Source organism: Spodoptera frugiperda, chromosome 29 (assembly GCF_023101765.2).
Source record: "Spodoptera frugiperda isolate SF20-4 chromosome 29, AGI-APGP_CSIRO_Sfru_2.0, whole genome shotgun sequence".
Classification (NCBI taxonomy): Eukaryota; Metazoa; Arthropoda; class Insecta; order Lepidoptera; family Noctuidae; genus Spodoptera; species Spodoptera frugiperda.
The window spans coordinates 11,781,485-11,800,038 of NC_064240.1; the positions used below are offsets into that span (position 1 = coordinate 11,781,485).

Here is an 18,554-nt window from a genome sequence, read left to right on the forward strand (position 1 = left end):
AATCGTGAAAAGTGGGTGTACATTGTACAGTGGCATTACGCGCCGTAATGTGCACCTCTGCCTACCCCTTCGGCGATTAAATACGTGACGATATGATACGATACGATATGTATGTATACATATAGGCTTGTGTTTTATACAAGGAGCGGTAAAATGTTTATGTGGATCTATTATGGTATTATGCTTTATAAACAGCTTTCCACAATACTATTGATAATTTTATTATACTTTTTATATATTAGCCTACTAGCAGGGTTTTGTGTTCCTAATTTTAAATAAAATAGGACTATATTTCATATTTTAAAAGTATTTGCTATAATAGGTATACCTATATATAGCACAAACACAACAACAACAAAAATGTATAAAAAACGCCATCTTTTGAAAAAATATGGAAACTCAAACGTAGTTCTTATCAACAACCATTAGATGTCGCTAGTATGCACAATTCAAGTAATATAGTCGTAGCGATAATAATATCGAGGCGCGTGGCTTTAATAAAACATTTGTACTGTCCTCGTGCCTAAGAAGATAATTACTTTACCTATATCAATATTCATAAACGGTTTTTTATCAAGATAGTGTTTAATACTGATATTTTGTTGACAAATTAATATTATCAGATTACATTAACCGTCTTTTAGTAGCCATTATCAACTTATCTAAGATTTGATTTATTAATTTGTTTAATACGTTATATTGGTAGGTAATAATATAGGAGATTAGTGTAGTGCAATACCTACCCTAATAACATTCTAATCTTGATATAATTCACGTGACACGCTAAGATCACGTGTCTTAATTTACTCACATAACTTGATGACCTGTAATCCGTTAAGAGGTGGGCAGAGGTGACGTTTCACATCTATATTTTGAGTCTCTCGTAGTTAGGGATGAGCCTATCATCATCTAATATGACACCATTCCAAATTCCGTAATATTATTTCAGTTTTTGTGAAATGATAGATTGAGGGTTTGATACGTGAATTGATACCAAGACCAGTTGCTAGGGAGTTTTTCTTGAGAACTATTAACTTGACCAACGTTTATAATAGTTTCAAATAATATAAGCGAAAATAACTAACAATTGTAACTCCATGTTAGTTATTTTCGAAAAATAAATGGATAATGGTTCAATCTCATTTCAAAAATGAAGACGTGCTTCCAATTGACAAAAATCAATGATACATACAATATGCACAGCTATGTCGTAAGTAATACCAATATGTAATACTTAACCTACTTCGATCTATCCGGAACTTGAAGTTACATTCTTGGAAAATACGTTAGATATCCATCTATCAGATTAGTGTGTAATAATAAGATTACAATATATTAACATTCTGTAAAAACCTATTGTCGTTTGGTGATTTTACGCGAATTTTCTATTTACTCGGAATAGATCTTGCTTGATTAGTATCAGTCTTCATTAGTTTTTGGGTGTTAGAAATACATACATACATAACTTCACGCTCGCATACATAACGTACCCTGTTTCCCATGGGGGTAGGCAGAGACAATGGACCGCCAATTGCTACGAATCTTAGATACCTCTCTCGCTTCAGCAACAGTCGTCAGTCTTTTCATGCATGCTCGTTGGTTAGGGGTACTTTTAATGTGGCCCTTCTTTAATATGTCGCCATAATATATATACAAAATACCCAAAGTAATAAATCATTGTACCTACCAAAGAAGTATAATTTTGAAGCAGATGAGCTTCTTTTTTTTTTTTTTTTTTTTAAAACGTTGCCCCACACTAGGATTTTCTCCTGTGTCGTGGGTGCGTTTACAAACATACAAGTTCACATACACATCACGCCCAGACCCGAAACAACATTTTGTGGATCACACAAAGAGTTGCTCCGTGCGGGAATCGAACCCGCTACCCGTTGCGCGGCAGCCAGTTGCCCAGCCACCGCACCAACCGTGCAGTCTATTTCCATTTTTCAGCCAACGTGCTCCTCTGTATTGTATTCTTTACCAACAATTAAGTTTGGTTAGGTTAGGTAACAGTTATACGAAACAAACTAGGTGGTGAGTTGATTGTCTAACTGAAGTATTTTTGTTAAAGTAGTTATTTTATTTATCCTTTAAATACGTTACAGCGTAGTTACCTAAAGTACATAAAAAACCGTCAGTATATAATTACCTATACGCATTAGGAAGTAGAGAGAAATACTGTTTGAAATATCAAGTATCGTAAAAAGGCTAAAATTTGGTTTCACTGGTTCAAAATCTTCTACTTACTTACTACGTACTTTGTTACCATCTAACCAAGTATTAACTTGATTATCTTAATAGCTGACCTTGAAATATTAGGTATAGGTATCTTAATTACCTACTTATATTATATTGTCCTTGAAAATTCTAGAAATGTGAATTATCATGGCTGATATCAAGTACTATCAAATAATTATATATGGCTAGACGCAATCCAAACATGACTTGCGATTTTGAGCACTACAGTCGTAGGTATTTCAAGTGTAGGTATGGTCAATAACAATAAAACATGTTAATAAATATGATGCAATCCATAGGCTCTATTAAAACATCACATAAATGTCAAAGTTTATTAGTTTGGATGTTAGGGTATTTGTATGTTTATCCGTCATTCACACTGAAACTACTGAACGGATTTTGATGAAATTAGGTATAGGGACAGGGTCTGAGCTGACTTGGGTAATACGATCCCATAGAAACGCGGGCAAAGCTGCTGGCAGAAGCTAGTTTCTCTATTGGTCTTAGGCGTATAAAATTAATTTAAAAGAAAACATTGGGCGCAGACTTGGTAAAATCTACAAATTTTTATAAACCACTTAGGCCGTCTTCTCCTCCTTTCTCTGGTATTGTGAATGCCCTGACCCTTGGACGATCAGTAGTCAGATCTATTAACATCAGGTACAATTCTAGGTTTCTCGTTATTACTAATTTCGAAACAAAAGAAAGAAATCTAATTACTCAATAACTTAACAAATGAGGTAACTACAGAAATAATTTCTTATCCGAAAATTAAATATGTCATCAGGTAATGACGATAGAATAAACATCAGCAGCTTTTTGAAAATTCATAATTTAACGTGTGTCTATTTACAGGAACGTTTCGTTTTAATTAACGACACATTTGAGGCTCAAAAGTCACCGATATGGTGGATCCCTGTATCCTACACCACAGCTTCGGAGAAAGATTTTGAGACGACACAACCGAAACTATGGCTAAAGGGGGAAAAGTCTTTGACAGTCCACAATATTACGATGAAGCCCGAAGATTGGTTTATAGCCAATGTGCAGCAAACTGGTACGTATTCAACCAAATCTATTATCTATAAAACATTGACTATTTTTGAAAGGATAGAATATTCCTTTGCATTAATTAATAGACAGCTTGTCTTCTATAGTTGTAGTAATTGTTGCAATTATTTGGACCCCAAAATTGTTCACAAAACGAAAAATTCCAATCACTGTGCTAAATTTTAAGTAATAATTAATTTCAAGATTAGCACTTATGCTATAATCTAATACGAATTTAAACCAGCTTATTATAATATGCTTATTATAAGCTAAACCTAAAGCTCTAGATTTGCGTACGTGAGTGTTACGCATCGTTCGAATTAATATATTTATCACAATCAACGAAACTGGTTTGAACTAGCTAGAACTTCATTTGAAAAACATTTTTGATCACGTTTCTTGAATATGATACTTATTTATTGCAGTATAATTTGCATTTTTCATTGTGATAATTTTTAGTTGTTATCTAAGATATTGTAAATTTAATCGATCGTAAAAGTACTTACTATCTGTTATTCTTTGAATTTTTGCTACCATGTCGTTATGCAATCCCTTAGGAATCACATTTGCAAACCAACCCAAAATTCACAAATTTCAGGAACCCACAAGACAAATATTACTACTCCCACATGCAATAGAATGACTTACAACAATGAATAATCGTTTATCGAAATCCATTTCTAGGTTTCTACCGTGTAAACTACGATTTACAAAACTGGAAGCTTTTAATCAAGATCCTTAAGGATCCAGCTCGATTCCAAGAGATCCATATAATCAATAGAGCTCAGCTGGTGGACGATGCCATGAACTTGGCATTAACAGGTCGATTGGACTATAGAACAGCATTGGATGTCACCAGCTACCTCGCTCATGAGAGAAGCTATGTGCCTTGGAAAGCTGGACTCTCTGCTTTGGGATATATTGACACAATGCTATCGAAAGGAGCTCACTATTTGGAGTATGGGGTGAGTACAATAATAAATACTTAAAGCATTAACTTACGTACTCAGAGTCATTTAATGATTACTTAACCCAGTCCTTAGCAATTGTTTTCGGAACAAAATCGATACTAAGGAAGAGTTTAAGTAATCATTAAATGTCTCTGAGTACGGCAGTAACTGCCGAAAGAAAACTAGTGTCAGACGTGGCGGTTAACGTGTTAAGTAGGTATTTCATTTTCATAATTATTATCTCTCATTTGATAGATATTAGTTATTAGCGTGATTGGAAACTATTCGAGATACCACCATCAAATAGTTACGTAAGTCATAAAACATTATTAACTGATTTCACGTATGTTTGTTTAAGGCATTCCTATTTCCTATTAGCCTTCTTGTAAAAAAGTTGATTCAAATAAAAAAGAGATGGCGTTAGTAGTACCAATTTCGACATTCATAAAAAAATAAATGAAACTGATTAACAATAGATGGCGTTACTGGTACTAAAAACAGAATATTTTTAACGTTTATTTAATGAGGATAAGTTTCAGCTCATTTTAATTTTGTATTTAGTTGTGTAGATTTTTCATTGATATATTATATTGGTTAGGTGATTTTTGATACACTAATGATTTATCTAAAAAACGAAAGACGAAAGAGCATGGGGAAGATTTACCTACTTTCTTATACCTTCATACTATTTCCCAAACATTGTACTTATTTATTGTGATCGTCGAGGGGGTCCACTGATTCTGAGATTGATTAAATTTACATAAAGCACCTGGTTTACTACAAAGCACAAGTGCACCAGTTCTTGCTCTTGACAAGGCCCTTGGTGTCCAAGGTGGCGCTGTACGCTTACCATCAGGGGATCAGTGAGGTCATTTCTTTGTTTGCTGTTATTCCATAAAAGTATTACCTACTTTTTTAAGGAGGGATAATCATCCTATGACTTCTCCCGCCTTAGACGAGGTGAGAGGGAGTATCAAACTCTTACTAACTAAAAACCACCCCATTCCTACTCATGCTTTTCGAGCCAGACCGAGCCCCGGTAAATCCGCTAGATAGTCCGGATCAAAATATTACCTACTAAGACTTTGTTATCCATAAACTGGTTCAAAAAACAGTAAGTCTAATTGCACTAAAACCTTATCTACTGACGTCAAAGATATACAAAGTCTTTGATATGATTCAGTAAATTAGTGTAAGATAATCTTTGGGCTACATAAACTGGACGATATTCCGTGTACTCAATACTGATTATTATTATAATGAATAATTCTAGATCGTATCGATTATGATAACGATAAAAAAATTAGACTAACATTGATTAAAGATATCGAAAGATATACCTACTATAGGTATTATTATTTAAAAAAAACAACGTCAGACTTTTATCGTAATGCTGCTATACAATGTAAACCCACTTTTCACCATTTGTGTTATAAGTCCCATGTAATAGGGGGTGAGCTTATTGCCATATACTGGGCACAATTTCAGACTCCATGCTATTACTGAGAAATGTCCGAAAAAAGCCCAGTAATACTTTGCCCGTCTCGGGAATCAAACCCCCCTTGTTTGGCAGTCGCAAAATTCGCACAAAATTAGGATATTTGTCAGTGGTGTAAAGCACCCATCATTAGACTTACTAGAAGACAATTTAACCTTTTTCTTTATTTAATTATAACTTGTAGCAATTGTAATGTTTTGAAAATAAATCTAGAAGTTGTCATCCGTCTGAAACCGGTATTAACAACGATAAGATATAATTCGTTTAATATTCATGAAACTGTTCTGACTAATTCTTTAGTTCCGCTAAAGACAATATTTTTTTCAAAAATACGATAGTTATCTTAATTTTCACGATAAATTAATCTGGATTAATTGCTATTTTGTCCGGATGCTATGAATAATCTCGATGTACTGCAAAGTCATCATGAGACAACAGAAATGATTAAAAAAATATGTTGTTTTCCTCATGATCTATTTTCCTATAGGTATTTATACATAATTATAATCATGTCGAAATAATAATATTAGTGTTGTGCCCAGTATATGGCAATAGGCTCACCCCCATGTAAAGCGGCATTACGTGTCGCGTGCACCTCTGCCTACCCCTTGGGTAAAGGCGTGACGTGACTGACTAAAAACCGTCCCGTTCTTATTCCTGCTTTTCGCGCTAAAGTCTCGGTAAACCCGCTAGGTAGTCCGTAGCTCCGGATCAGGCGTCAGCCCTACTGGGCCCCATCTGTGAACGTGGCGCCCTAGGCACTTGTCTACTTTACCTTATAGATAATACAGTTCTGTTGTCACCTTATGTCGTAATTGCTAATTGATGACAAAAATTGCTTGATAACCATAAGTATCGAGAAAGTGAATATCTATCAGTTGCTAGTTCAGATTAGTTAAGTCATCGTCACCATTCCATGACTGGCTTAGCGAGTAGACGATAATAATTTCGTTATACCGATTAAATATTCGTTATACCGATTAAGAATTATTTTTTGATTTATGAAACGAGCAGACGTATCACCTGATGGTAAGCAATCGCCGCTCCCCATGAACACTTGAAACACCAGAGGCGTTACAAGTGCGTTGCCAGCTTTTTAGGGGTTATGAATTTAAGGGTTGTTGTTCGGCAATCGGGGATTGGGAAGATTGGAAGCGGGGGAATTGGATTAATTAATTTTACTTAAATGTGAGTGCTTAATTTCATAGGCACATCACACTCAATCCCAATTTGTATATCTCACAAAAAATGTTCCGTGCGCAAATGTAATTTGCGAGATATTCAGACGTCAAGTGGGCAGAGCGTTAGTCCATTGATCATTTTTAAGCATTTTCTACCTGTCTGTACTTTGTGTGGTGCAGACAAAAGAAAAGAAAATCCCGTGTTTTATGTACCAGACCATTTGAACTGTTGCCAACCGGACTCAAAGTATGTCGGATCAAAACTAGGCTTAGACATATCCCTATCTGTCATTTGCAGTGTAGAAAAACAATAAAGATATTGATTATTAGTAATTTATGGGTTATTATACCTAATTATTTTGTTTATTATTTTTTTTCATTCTTATCAAATTATGTTTATAACAATGCATTTTAAAAGTTCGATAATTTATGTGCATGCTATAAGTCGTAATTTAGCGAGCGATTATTTCGCGTCTTAACGAAAATAACTTAATTGATCAAGATTAACATAGTTAAATAATCCCATATATTAATGTAATCGAGAATTAAGGAAGGTAAACCTACTTACTATGTACTTAATAAGGAATTAATTATGTCCCATTTCACCGGAAGAAATAAATAATAATGATTACAAACTTAATACAAAGATTTTATACAGTATGGAGATCACTCATATGACTTAAATGACACTACTAGTCTGCAGAAGCATAATACATCAAAATAATCCAACGAAAACCCAAAATTAATAAATTGAATTTTTTAAACAAAATAAATAATTAAATTCTGTATGAACATCTCCATGTTCCTTGACCACAGAAGAGCTGGAATGCTGCAATTGAAAATCGGCGGATTATGGTCTATTTTTGATATTAGTAAAAAGAGTTTCTGTCAAAAAATTATTTTAATCCAAGTGGATTACTAAAATAAGTAAATAATTATTTTTTACTGTAGAATTTTGCTGCAATTTGCATAAAAACTCTCGTAAACCACAAGCAATATAACAATTAATTCTATAAAATTACCAATAGATGGCGTTAGCTGTATCGAAAATGAATTAAATTGGAATATTTTCCTGTACATTAATGTGGTCCTGATAAATTATTATCAATGTAGGTATCTAATAATCTCATAATCCGATAGTAATCATATTTTATCAAAGTACGTAGTCACTTTTGTTTGAGTCACAATAGGATTGGTATTTGGTCATAGGTTGTATTTTCCTAGGTATGCGAGTATTTTCCTTTACTTTTATCATATAATTTAATCTATTTATCTTTAGAAAGGTTTTTACCTACTTGTTGGGAGCGAAAGAGAGACACATTATTAGTAGTAGTAGGTAAATCTACCAAAAAAGTCAAATTTAATATATATGTATAATTAACTATCAAAAACAGTTGCCCCACTCTAGGATTTTCTCCTGTATCGTGGGTGCGGTTACAAACATACACGTTCATATACACACTATAACTAATAACTAATAAGATTCTGACTCCAGATCAAGAATCACAAAATCGAAAGGTAATTTCGATTTCATTATCATTCATATCATCTATCAGCCGAGAGACGTCCACTGCTGAACAAACTGCCTCCCCTTGGTCCTCCACGTAGAACGACAAGCCGCCACCTGCATCCACTGGCTCCCCGCCACTCTGACGATGTCGTCGGTCCACCTAGTGGGAGGTCTGCCCACGCTGCGTCTTCCGGTCCGCGGTCGCCACTCAGTCACCTTCCTGGCCCAGCGGCCATCAGTCCTCCGAGCGACGTGGCCTGCCCATTGCCACTTCAGCCTGCATATTTTGAGAGCTATGTCTGTAACTCTTGTTCTTTGGCGAATTTCCATATTTCGGATTTTGTCGCGCAAAGATACTCCGAGCATAGCTCTCTCCATCGCGCGCTGGGCGACTCTGAGCCTTTCTAAAAGGCCAGCAGTTAGGGACCATGTCTCGGTACCGTACGTCATCACTGGCAACACACACTGGTTGTACATCCTGGTCTTCAGACACTGCGGGATTTTTGACGAGAAGACTTCATGCAACTTCCCAAATGCTGCCCATCCGAGTTGGATTCTTCGAGCGACCTCTTTCTCGAAGCCGGACCTACCTAGCTGGATGATCTGACCCAGGTATGTGTAGTGGTCTACAACTTCGAGTATATCGCTCCCAACGACAACCGGTATAGGTGCAACATGGACATTTGACATGATTTTCGTCTTGTCCATGTTCATTTTAAGGCCCACCTGTTGGGAAACGGTATTGAGGTCGCTGAGCATGGTGTTCAGCTCTTCCAGCGACTCTGCCATTACGACTATGTCATCGGCGAAACGGAGATGAGTGATGTATTCGCCATTAATGTTGATGCCGCGTCCGCTCCAGTCCAAGAGCTTAAAAACGTCCTCCAGTGCGTTCGTGAACAGTTTCGGAGATATAACGTCTCCCTGTCTCACGCCCTTCCGCAGCTGGATTGGCCTCGTAGTCTCTTCCTGGAGTCGGATGCGCATGGTGGCGTTGTTATACAAACACTTCAAAACCTCGATGTATCTATAGTCGATGTGGCACCGCTGGAGAGACTGCAGCACCGCCCAGGTTTCGATTGAATCGAAGGCTTTCTCATAGTCCACAAACGCCAAGCATAGTGGCAAGTTATACTCCTCGGTCTTCTGTATAACCTGCCGCAGCGTATGAATGTGGTCTATGGTACTGAAACCTTTTCGGAATCCGGCTTGTTCGGGAGGCTGGAAGTCATCAAGCCTGCGTTCGAGACGGTTCGTGATGACCCTCGAAAACAGCTTATACACATGGCTCAGAAGTGAGATAGGTCTGTAGTTCTTTAGCAGACAGTTGTCGCCTTTTTTAAAGAACAAAATATTTTTTTAAAGCTTGTTCTTCTGACCAACTGGATGCTTGCTCCAAATCCTGATTCGAATAACGAGTGAGTAGATCGAAGTCAATGCTCGTGTTTTTTCTGTGCGAAAGTACTCGAAAATGGTATGCTAACATGAAATTAAAAGAACGTGAAATTAAAATAAATACAGAGCTTATTTACATACAATTTTCTGATTCATCTGGGCAGAAAATATTCGAACATCGATATCTCGAAAACTATTTTTAAAAACGAGTCCCTTTTTCGAATATACGTTATTTGGCATATCTATTTTCATATGAACACGTGTTACCGAATTAAATTTTGGCCATATGAATCAGTCGAAGAATCAAATTTCGAAGAACTACCCTTTAGCAGACAGTGTCGCCTTTTTTCCCTCGAGTATGACGGAATTGAATAGCTTCTGGAGGACTAAAAGTATCGGTTTTCCACCCGCTCGCAGAAGTTCCGACGTGATTCCGTCATCGCCCGGCGCCTTGTTGTTTTTAAGCTGTTTGAGAGCCATCCTAATCTCGTACAGGCTGATGTCTGGGATATCCTCAGTGTAGTGCCGCGTCAGTTTAGCTCTTGGGTCCCGAGCTGTACCGACGATGGGTTGCCGTGTTGAGGTGTATAACTGTCCGTAAAACCTCTCGAGCTCTCCGAGGATCTCGGACTTCGACGAGATGACGCTGCCATCCTCGGTCTTCAGCCTCGTCATTTGGCTTTGCCCAACAGACGAATTCTTTGCGAAGACTTTTGAGCCCTTGTTTCGCTCAATTAAGTCTCTGACTCTTGCGGCGTTATAGGCCCGCAGGTCACGTCGCATGTATTTCGAGATTCGTCTATTGAGCTTGCCGTATTCAGACATATCGTCTGAAGACTGCAGCCTCATCTCGCTACGATCCTTAAGAAGTTTTAAGGTTCCGTCGGAGAGCTTTTGGGGCCTGTTTCGGCGGGGGTCTTGAAGAAGTCTGACCCCACTGCTCGGACAGTTTCCACCAACCCATTATTTATCTCGTCCACGTTTCCACAATCAGCTAGACACTGGAAGCGATTTTGCAGTTGGAGTTGGAACTGCTCGGGGTTTTGGATCTGGGCACGTCCAGGGCGGAGCGTGGACTTCACCAGGCGTGACCGCTCTAGTTTTATATTGATGTTCAGTGTGCCCCTGACAATACGGTGATCGCTACCGGTTTTCACCTTCGCTATCACAGAGACATCACTGAATATACGTCTTTCGGTCGCCATGATGAAGTCGATCTCATTTTTGGTAGAACCATCAGGGCTTATCCATGTCCACTTCTTGGCCGGTCGCTTCTGGAAGAAGGAGTTCATCAAATAGAGTCTCTCCCTCTCCATAAAGTCGACCAGCCGCTGGCCCCGATGGTTTCGCTGCCCATATCCAAATGGCCCTATTCTCAACTCATCGCTATTCCGTGTGCCCACCTTTGCATTGAAATCCCCCATCACAACGGTGAAGTGTGTTTCGGAGGAGTGTATGGCTTTTGAAATTTCCTCATACAGAGCCTCTACTTCGTCGTCACAATGTGTCGAGGTCGGCGCATATACCTGTATGACCTTCAGCGAATACCGGTTAGATATTCTGAGTATAAGGTACGCTACCCTGTTCGACACACTGTCGACCTCACACACGTTGTTGACGAGAGACTTGCGGACGAGAAATCCGACACCACCCTGGGATTTACGGTCTCCTTCCCGGAAGAAGAGCAAGTTGCCGGAATCTAGGATTATCGTATCCTGACCCTCTCTTCGGATTTCAGATAGTCCCAAGATGTCCCACCGCATTTTGCTCAATTCTTCCTCCAGCTCGACAATCTTCTCATCAGTCCGCAGTGTGCGGATGTTGTGCGTTGCCAGGGCCAAAGTTCGTCGGGGGTGGTAGCGCTTTCTCTGCCGGGGATTCTTAGCACCCCCTGCTCCGCCGTTACCTGATCCGCTACCTAGATCAGGAATAGCGGAGCTGCCGGGGACTGGGGGCCGTGTAATTTTGTTGTCGCTCATAGTGAAAGGGGGGGGGTTGCCATAATCCCCACGCTTGGCAGGCGGCTTGGGGATCGCAGTTAGGTCACCGATAAATTTTGAGAATGCTGCTGCCCATTCCTCGGTGGCTGGTCGCAGTTTTAGGACGTACCCGGGTCCCAATCTAATTTCGATTTACCTCAGGTAATTTAATTTCGATTTGAGAATAGCCTCAATCAACTAATGCACTTGTCATTCCTCTGGTGTTGCAATTGAGGTTGTACATGAACAGCGTGGATTGGTTACCTTCAGATTATCCGCTTGCTCGTTAATCCCAAAAAATATTACTTATAATATATATGGCAATGAGATCACCCCCTATTACATGGGACTTATAACACAAATGGTGAAAAGCGGGTGTGCATTGAATAGCAGCATTACGTGCCGCAATGTGCACCTCTGCCTACACCTTCGAGGATAAAAGGCGTGATGTTGCAATATTACGTTATAAATAAATTGTAAATTTTTCCAGCATTATGTCCTTCGGCTCCTGAACGATGCTGTGAAGGAAGTTGGCTGGGAGGTGTCTCCCAATGAGAGCGTCATCACCTCGCAGTACCGAGTGGACCTTCTGGCTTCAGCCTGCCACTTCGAACACCCTGACTGCTTGGAGAATGCTGTTAGGATGTACACCAACTGGATGCTTGCTCCAAATCCTGATTCGAATAACGAGTGAGTAGATCGAAGTGAAAGTCAAAGTTCTTCAATTAATCCTAAATTAGGTAGTTTTGGAACGTCAAATTGAATTGTCCGTCAGTCTGTTTGTCAGTGAAGCTAGGTTCCGAAGTGTAGCTTCGAGTGGAGAAGAACAAGCAAGAAACTCGATGTGTATTTGTATCCACACGAAAGCATTAAATTTAATAGTTACAGTGCTAGAAGAAACCTTTGATGTTCTCCAAACCCAGTCAGACGTAAAAAGACTCTTCCTTTCGTCTTCTTCTTTTAAAAAAATCGTTGCCCCACCCTAAGATTTGCTCCTGTGTCGTGACCCGAAACAACTATGTATTTGTGGATCACACAAGGAGTTGCTCCGTGCAGAAATCGAAACCGCTACATGTTGCACGGCAGGAAAAGGAGGCTCTTAGTACAATAGTGAACCGGCACAAACTATTGGTGACGAAGTTAAGTAAACAGAAGTCGGAGCCCAGAAGTCAATAGATAATCTCTATTATTCCAGAATTCATGTTGATCTGCGTGGCATAGTGTACTGCGTCGGAGTGCGAGCTGGTGGCGTGAGGGAGTGGACCTTTGCATGGGACCGGTTCAAGGTGGCCACTGCACCGTCAGAGCGACACCGACTGCTGTCTGTGCTGGGTTGCACCAGGTCTCCTTCATTACTTCATCGGTGAGTGCTATGATTACCTGAGCTTTTCAATAGGGGTTTCAATTGTGGGTTACAAATCATCAAATCAATGAATTATTTAGTACTTACCGCCTTACTCAGAGTCATTTAATGGTTATTTAACCTAGTCTTTAGCAATTGTTTTCGATACAAAATCGTTACAAAGCAATAGTTTAAGTAATCCTTAAATGTCTCTAAGTGCGGCTGGTAATCAATTATTTTAGAGTACTTACATATTTACACTGCATCATGAAGTTAGTTCAAAGGTTACGAAGTGAAAATATTAGATATTACTTTAATCACTATTCGGGAAACCTCTCGTTCTCACCTCCTATTACATGGGACTTATAACACAAATGGTGAAAAGTGGGTGTACATTGTATAGCGGCATTAATTGCCGTAATGTACACCACTGCCTACCATTTTGGAGATAAAAGACGTGACGTTGTGTTATTTTTTGCAGTGGTTCGTAGTGATTTTGATGGTTTATTTTGACACAAAAGACTATTCGTGTTAATAAGGCTTTTAGTTCTTGGTGGAACATCATTAAAATAATTTTCACTATCAAAAAGTTAAATTATTCATAAATTTTCCAGGTATTTGGAGATGTCACTGCGCAACGACAGCGGCATTAGGAAGCAGGATATCGTCCGCGTGTTCTCAGCGGTCGCTGGCACTGGCATCGGCCAGCCAATAGCCTTCAACTACATCAGAGCCAATTGGCAGCGACTTCGATCATTGTTAGTAATTATTTATTAACTCTAATTTTTTTTTTAAAAACGTTGCCCCACATTAGGATTTTCTCCTGTGTCGTGGGTGCGTTTACAGATATACAATTTCACATACACATGACACCCAGACCTGAAACAACAATTTGTGGATCACACAAATAATTGCTCCGTGCGGGAATCGAACCCGCTGCACGTTGCGCGGCAGCCAGTTGCCCAGCCACCGCGTCAACCGTGCAGTCATTTGTTTATTAGTCAAATTTATCCTTCCCTTTATGTAGGTACAAAGAAGATATTCTAGCATTTAAATATTGTCAAAATAACGTCTTATTTCTTAAATGGTTGGTTAAGGATTTGTTTCACAATGTCTGGATAGCCTCTATGTATCATATACTATATAATTAGGAATGTAATTTGTATGCACTATCTGTCACATAAGTTTATCGGGCACTTATAAACAGGCGCGAAGTACCTATTTAAGTTTACTTCACACACATATTTTTTGAGTATAACAAAAATAATTCAAACATTTAATGTAGCTATAAATAAGATTGGTTTGTTCTTAGGACTTATTTTGATAAGATCGTGTTTTATTTTCAGTGTTGGATCCCTGTCTACGATTAATTTGATTGTCAAACTGGTCACCAGACGACTAAATCAGGCGCATGAATATGAAGAGGTATTATTTTAATAATAATTTTAACAGTTATAAGTGTTATAATAGTCAAGTATAGACAAGTGACAGATGACAGAAGTCGCACATAGACGATTGACGAGCAAATCAACGGGTGACGTCATAAATCCTACATCGCACATGTACATACATGCGAATAAACATGGATAGAAAATCTCAAGGAATAACAGTTAGGCAGAAAGCCCGCCAGGCATGATCACCTCGCCTGGTCGGAGGATCCTCTTTTTCTTAGGGAACTTTACCCACTGTTCCCTAAAGATGATTTATTAAACAATGGATTGATGTACTTATTATATTTTTTTTACTACTTTGTTAATTAATTCCTCTTCATTTTGCTAATGATAAGATACATCTACAAATAAACAAACTGGTACAAATCAATTAAGGATGTATAATCAAACTAATTAAATCATTAATAAATATTTTCTTTTTGATGACGCATAACAGAAAACGTGCGCGATTTTATTTTTTATCTACAAATATTTTATGTTCATCTTGATTGGTCAATGTGCTATCATGATGATTATTGATCATTAATCGTTGTTGTACTCGTATTTTATACTTTAAATTCCATTTTAATTACACGGGATAATTAGCCCCAGATAATAGCGTAGCTAGTGCCATATTTGCCGTATCAAACGGGCGCCACCAACGTGCGTATTATTTAATTTCAGAAATTATATGAGATCCTCCTCCTTTTTGGGGAAGTCGGTTGAAAAGTCCACATAATCAATTCCTTTTTTTCCGTATAAAGCATGCGTTCAAAAGTTGGATACAATTTTACGAAAATTAAAGTCATCATTAAGGGTCTGGACCCAAGTCTTTGACTGCCAATAGAAAACTGTTGAAGGCAAATCCTCCGCTAACGTTGGTCACCGGTGACCCCCGTAGCGATAAAATTGTTAATGAACATGGGCTTGCTCTTATAGCATTGGTAAGTCCCCTCTTTGAGGCTTGAGAGACAGGGCTGTAAAAGACATCGGATGATTTTCCCCACAAAAAAAAAAGAAAAGACGGGGGTCCCCGTATAAAAATTTGTTTGGAAGCTAAGGCACGCTACGTTACTGATAATTATACTACAAAATTAAATATTAATACAATCTACTGATAACACATGCACTACAGATAATCCGCTTTTGTTTTCACTGGCCTAAATATTTTGATTGGTGCATCTCCAGGTCAGACAAAGCGACGTCTGTTATGTAGGTATAGCAATTGGCTGACCTCCTAATCCTCCTATTGTGGAGAATTTATAACAATTATAATTAGTTGTTTATTGCCAAAAATAGATGTTTGAAGAACTCCTCTGTCTATTTCCTAGTAAGCTCCTTCCTTAGACGTGGTATTAATTTCGTCTACGGGACAATAGTTACTCCGGCTATGTGCTCAATTAGACTCTAGTAAAGTACAGATTGGATATAGTAATTTTTTACTAAAAGATATACATCATTAAGTCTTTGACTTCCAGAAAACTGTTGAAGGCAAATCTTCCGCTAGCATCGGTCACCGGTGACCACCACGGCGTTCAATGTGTTAAATAAAGACCTGTCTTATAATCTAATTGTTTCCAACAGCAATTGTAGCGTAACACAATATTTTTTAATTCTTACAGTTAAAGAGATTCGTGATGGAATCCTGCAGTGACCTCGGTCGTCCAGTCCAGCAAGTGTTGGAGACCATCTCCTCAAACGTGCAATGGAGGGATAGGAACTACCATACCATCGTCGACTGGCTTCGGGCAGCGGATCAAGCAGCTAAACTAAACTAAGAATATTCTAGAATAAAATAGTCGTTACAATGACCCCAAATGTACAGTACCCTTAGTACGAGTTTGCTTTACGCTGACCGAAAACGAACGCGAGTGCGTTGGGCGCTCTAATTGGCCGGTGAGAATGAACCAACCAATCAGAGCACCGAACGCGCTCTCGTTTCGATCTCGATAAACCTAAATCAAACTCGTACTGAGCCCTCAGTATAATCATTTCGCGATCTGAGTAGTATAGACATTTTATACTTCCAAACTTTGTGAATTAAATAAATTAATGTTATTATTATTATTATATAATAGTGTAACTTTTGCACGAAGAATTCAAGCTTCGATTTTAAGCGTGATACAATAGTATTTTAAAATGTACATACACCAATAATACTTATGCGTCTAGCCTTCTCAAGGACTTTCTTCTATTTTTGTCTAATAACTATTGCGAGACATGGGTGTTTCTTCAAAAACTTTAACTTTTATTTAACGCGTTTACAAACATACAGATACAGAGACCCAAAACAACAATTTGTGGATCACACAAAGAGTTGTTCCGTGCGGGAATCACCCGGTTGCCAAGCCAACGCACCGACCGTGCAGTACCGAAATTATTTCTTCAAGAATATACATTAGTATTTCTTTTGGAATGTTTTATATAGTTAAACTTATCTCAAGTTCTTCTTCCTTGCCCTAGTTTTCTGATTACTACTGTTTTCTGATACTGATTCAAGCCATAATTGAAAATCTCAATTTTAGAGTCTGCGAGTATTTTTATGTTTATTAACCTTTCTTTTGAACATTCTCTTGTTCTACAGTCATAAGGTTCAATTTCATTGTGACATCTCTAGTTATAATTTAAAATTATATTTAAATGAAATATTGTATTAACTTATCTTAGATAGTTAATTGTCTGTAAATACAAAACTGAACTTTGTACTATTTAGCTCTAATTCTAATAATAACTTTCATAAATTAAAATTTATAAAAATTGAGGTTTATAAATGTTGTGTTTTATTTTTTTATCTTTTCTATTGCGAAAGTTAAAAGTCAATGTCAAATTTATTTCAAATAGACCGAAGGCACTTTTGAATGTCAAAGCAAATATTAAAATAAAAACTTTTGTCAGCGGCTTCACCCACGGTCCCGTGAAATAAGAAGTGCCCTATGTGTTATTCCAGACCTTAATCTAGCCCCGCTCCAAGTTTTATCCCGATCCGTTCAACCATTTTGACGTGATTAAGTTACAAACATACACACAAACTTTATAATTTATAATATTAAGTAAGATAAAAAATATGTCTATCTCTCAGTCCGTCTTCTAGTGAAGCTATTTACTCGTTGCAAAGTGTAGATTCCTATGGAGAAGAACGAGCAGAAACTCTCTAGGTTACATTGTTTCATTAGTTCAATTATGTGAAAACAATGTAACACCCATATTTATTCAAAGAGATAGAAAAGAAAATAACCTTAAGATCAATAAAATAATATAGTCTGGGGCTGACCAATCCCAGTTGATAGCTAGGTTGATACCAACCTAAAAAATTGTCGAATTGGCTGCAGTAATTATCGATTTAATGAACTTAGTGAACTTAGTCATGATTGCACCTAATTAAATAAGCGAAAAGTCAGGATCTCGGCAGTAATCCAATTGCAGTAAAAATTCTCAGCAAAAATGTTTATTAAGAACAAAACATCGATTGGCCATAGAACCTATCACTCAACACACATACAGTATACACTTCCGACCAGTTCTTTAGTGGAATAAACTAATTAAAACCAATAATATATGACATTTATGCGAATATTTATGCCGCCTAAACTTGATAATATTATTATTTTATTCGTCCATATTAATATGATATTGATTTTCACTGTAATCAGTGATAGACGGCAAAGTTAATCTCCCTAATGAAATGATAAAAGTATAGATAACATTACAAATATTTTGATGGGTGCCCTCTGTGCTTTTAGCCTCGATTCTTCCTACGGGGCATATTATAAATGTCCGTTTATAATCGATTCATTTCGAATCACAAATTCAAATAATCGAAACACAAATACGATTTTGTATGGTATAAGCCGGTAAACGAGCAGATGGATTATCTGATGGTAAGCAATCGCCGCCGCCTATGGACAACCAAAATACCAGAGGCGATACAATTGCGTTGCTGGCCTTTTGGGGTTAGGAATTTAACGTTGTTGAGGAATCGGG

At 37.9% G+C, this 18,554-nt stretch overlaps 1 protein-coding gene across 2 annotated transcripts in view; it reads left to right on the forward strand.

Moving 5' to 3' along the window:
• LOC118268366 (aminopeptidase N) overlaps positions 1–17,344 on the forward strand; it is a 51,283-nt gene extending 33,939 nt beyond the window's left edge. For both annotated transcript variants that reach the window (XM_050706702.1, XM_050706703.1), the window contains exons 8-14: positions 3,094–3,295; positions 3,973–4,253; positions 12,292–12,491; positions 12,997–13,164; positions 13,758–13,901; positions 14,490–14,568; positions 16,196–17,344. In XM_050706702.1, the coding sequence (XP_050562659.1) occupies positions 3,094–3,295; positions 3,973–4,253; positions 12,292–12,491; positions 12,997–13,164; positions 13,758–13,901; positions 14,490–14,568; positions 16,196–16,351 (1,230 nt within the window). In that variant the 3' untranslated portion in view covers positions 16,352–17,344. The remainder of the gene's footprint in view (positions 1–3,093; positions 3,296–3,972; positions 4,254–12,291; positions 12,492–12,996; positions 13,165–13,757; positions 13,902–14,489; positions 14,569–16,195) is intronic.
• The last annotated feature ends 1,210 nt before the right edge of the window (positions 17,345–18,554 follow it).